Consider the following 207-nt stretch of genomic DNA (forward strand, 5'->3'; position numbering starts at 1 on the left):
TCCAGCACGATCTCGGTGAAGATACAGTCCTTGCTTTTCCCGTTGGGCTGGTGGGAAGAGGAGAAGGGTACTCAGTACCCCTAGGGATGGGGCTGAAGGTTTAGGGATGGGACCTATGAGGTGCTGCCATCTCCCAGTCCATCCTTGCCACCTCTCAGCCCACCCCTGCCACCTCTCAGCCCATCCCTGCCACCCCTCAGCCCCCCC

The 207-nt window shown here is 60.9% G+C and overlaps 1 protein-coding gene across 1 annotated transcript in view; it reads right to left on the reverse strand.

The window, feature by feature from the left end:
* Window positions 1-8: 8 nt before the first annotated feature.
* The window catches only part of LOC104527039 (fibroblast growth factor 17), a gene marked incomplete at both ends in the record, with an annotated part of 2,473 nt that continues 2,274 nt past the window's right edge, over window positions 9-207 (reverse strand). Inside the window, one exon of the mRNA XM_010170658.1 lies at window positions 9-47. Coding sequence (XP_010168960.1) covers window positions 9-47 — 39 coding nt within the window. The remainder of the gene's footprint in view (window positions 48-207) is intronic.

The sequence above is a fragment of the Antrostomus carolinensis genome, unplaced genomic scaffold (assembly GCF_000700745.2).
Source record: "Antrostomus carolinensis isolate BGI_N321 unplaced genomic scaffold, ASM70074v2 scaffold27240, whole genome shotgun sequence".
In the NCBI taxonomy this organism is placed as follows: domain Eukaryota; kingdom Metazoa; phylum Chordata; class Aves; order Caprimulgiformes; family Caprimulgidae; genus Antrostomus; species Antrostomus carolinensis.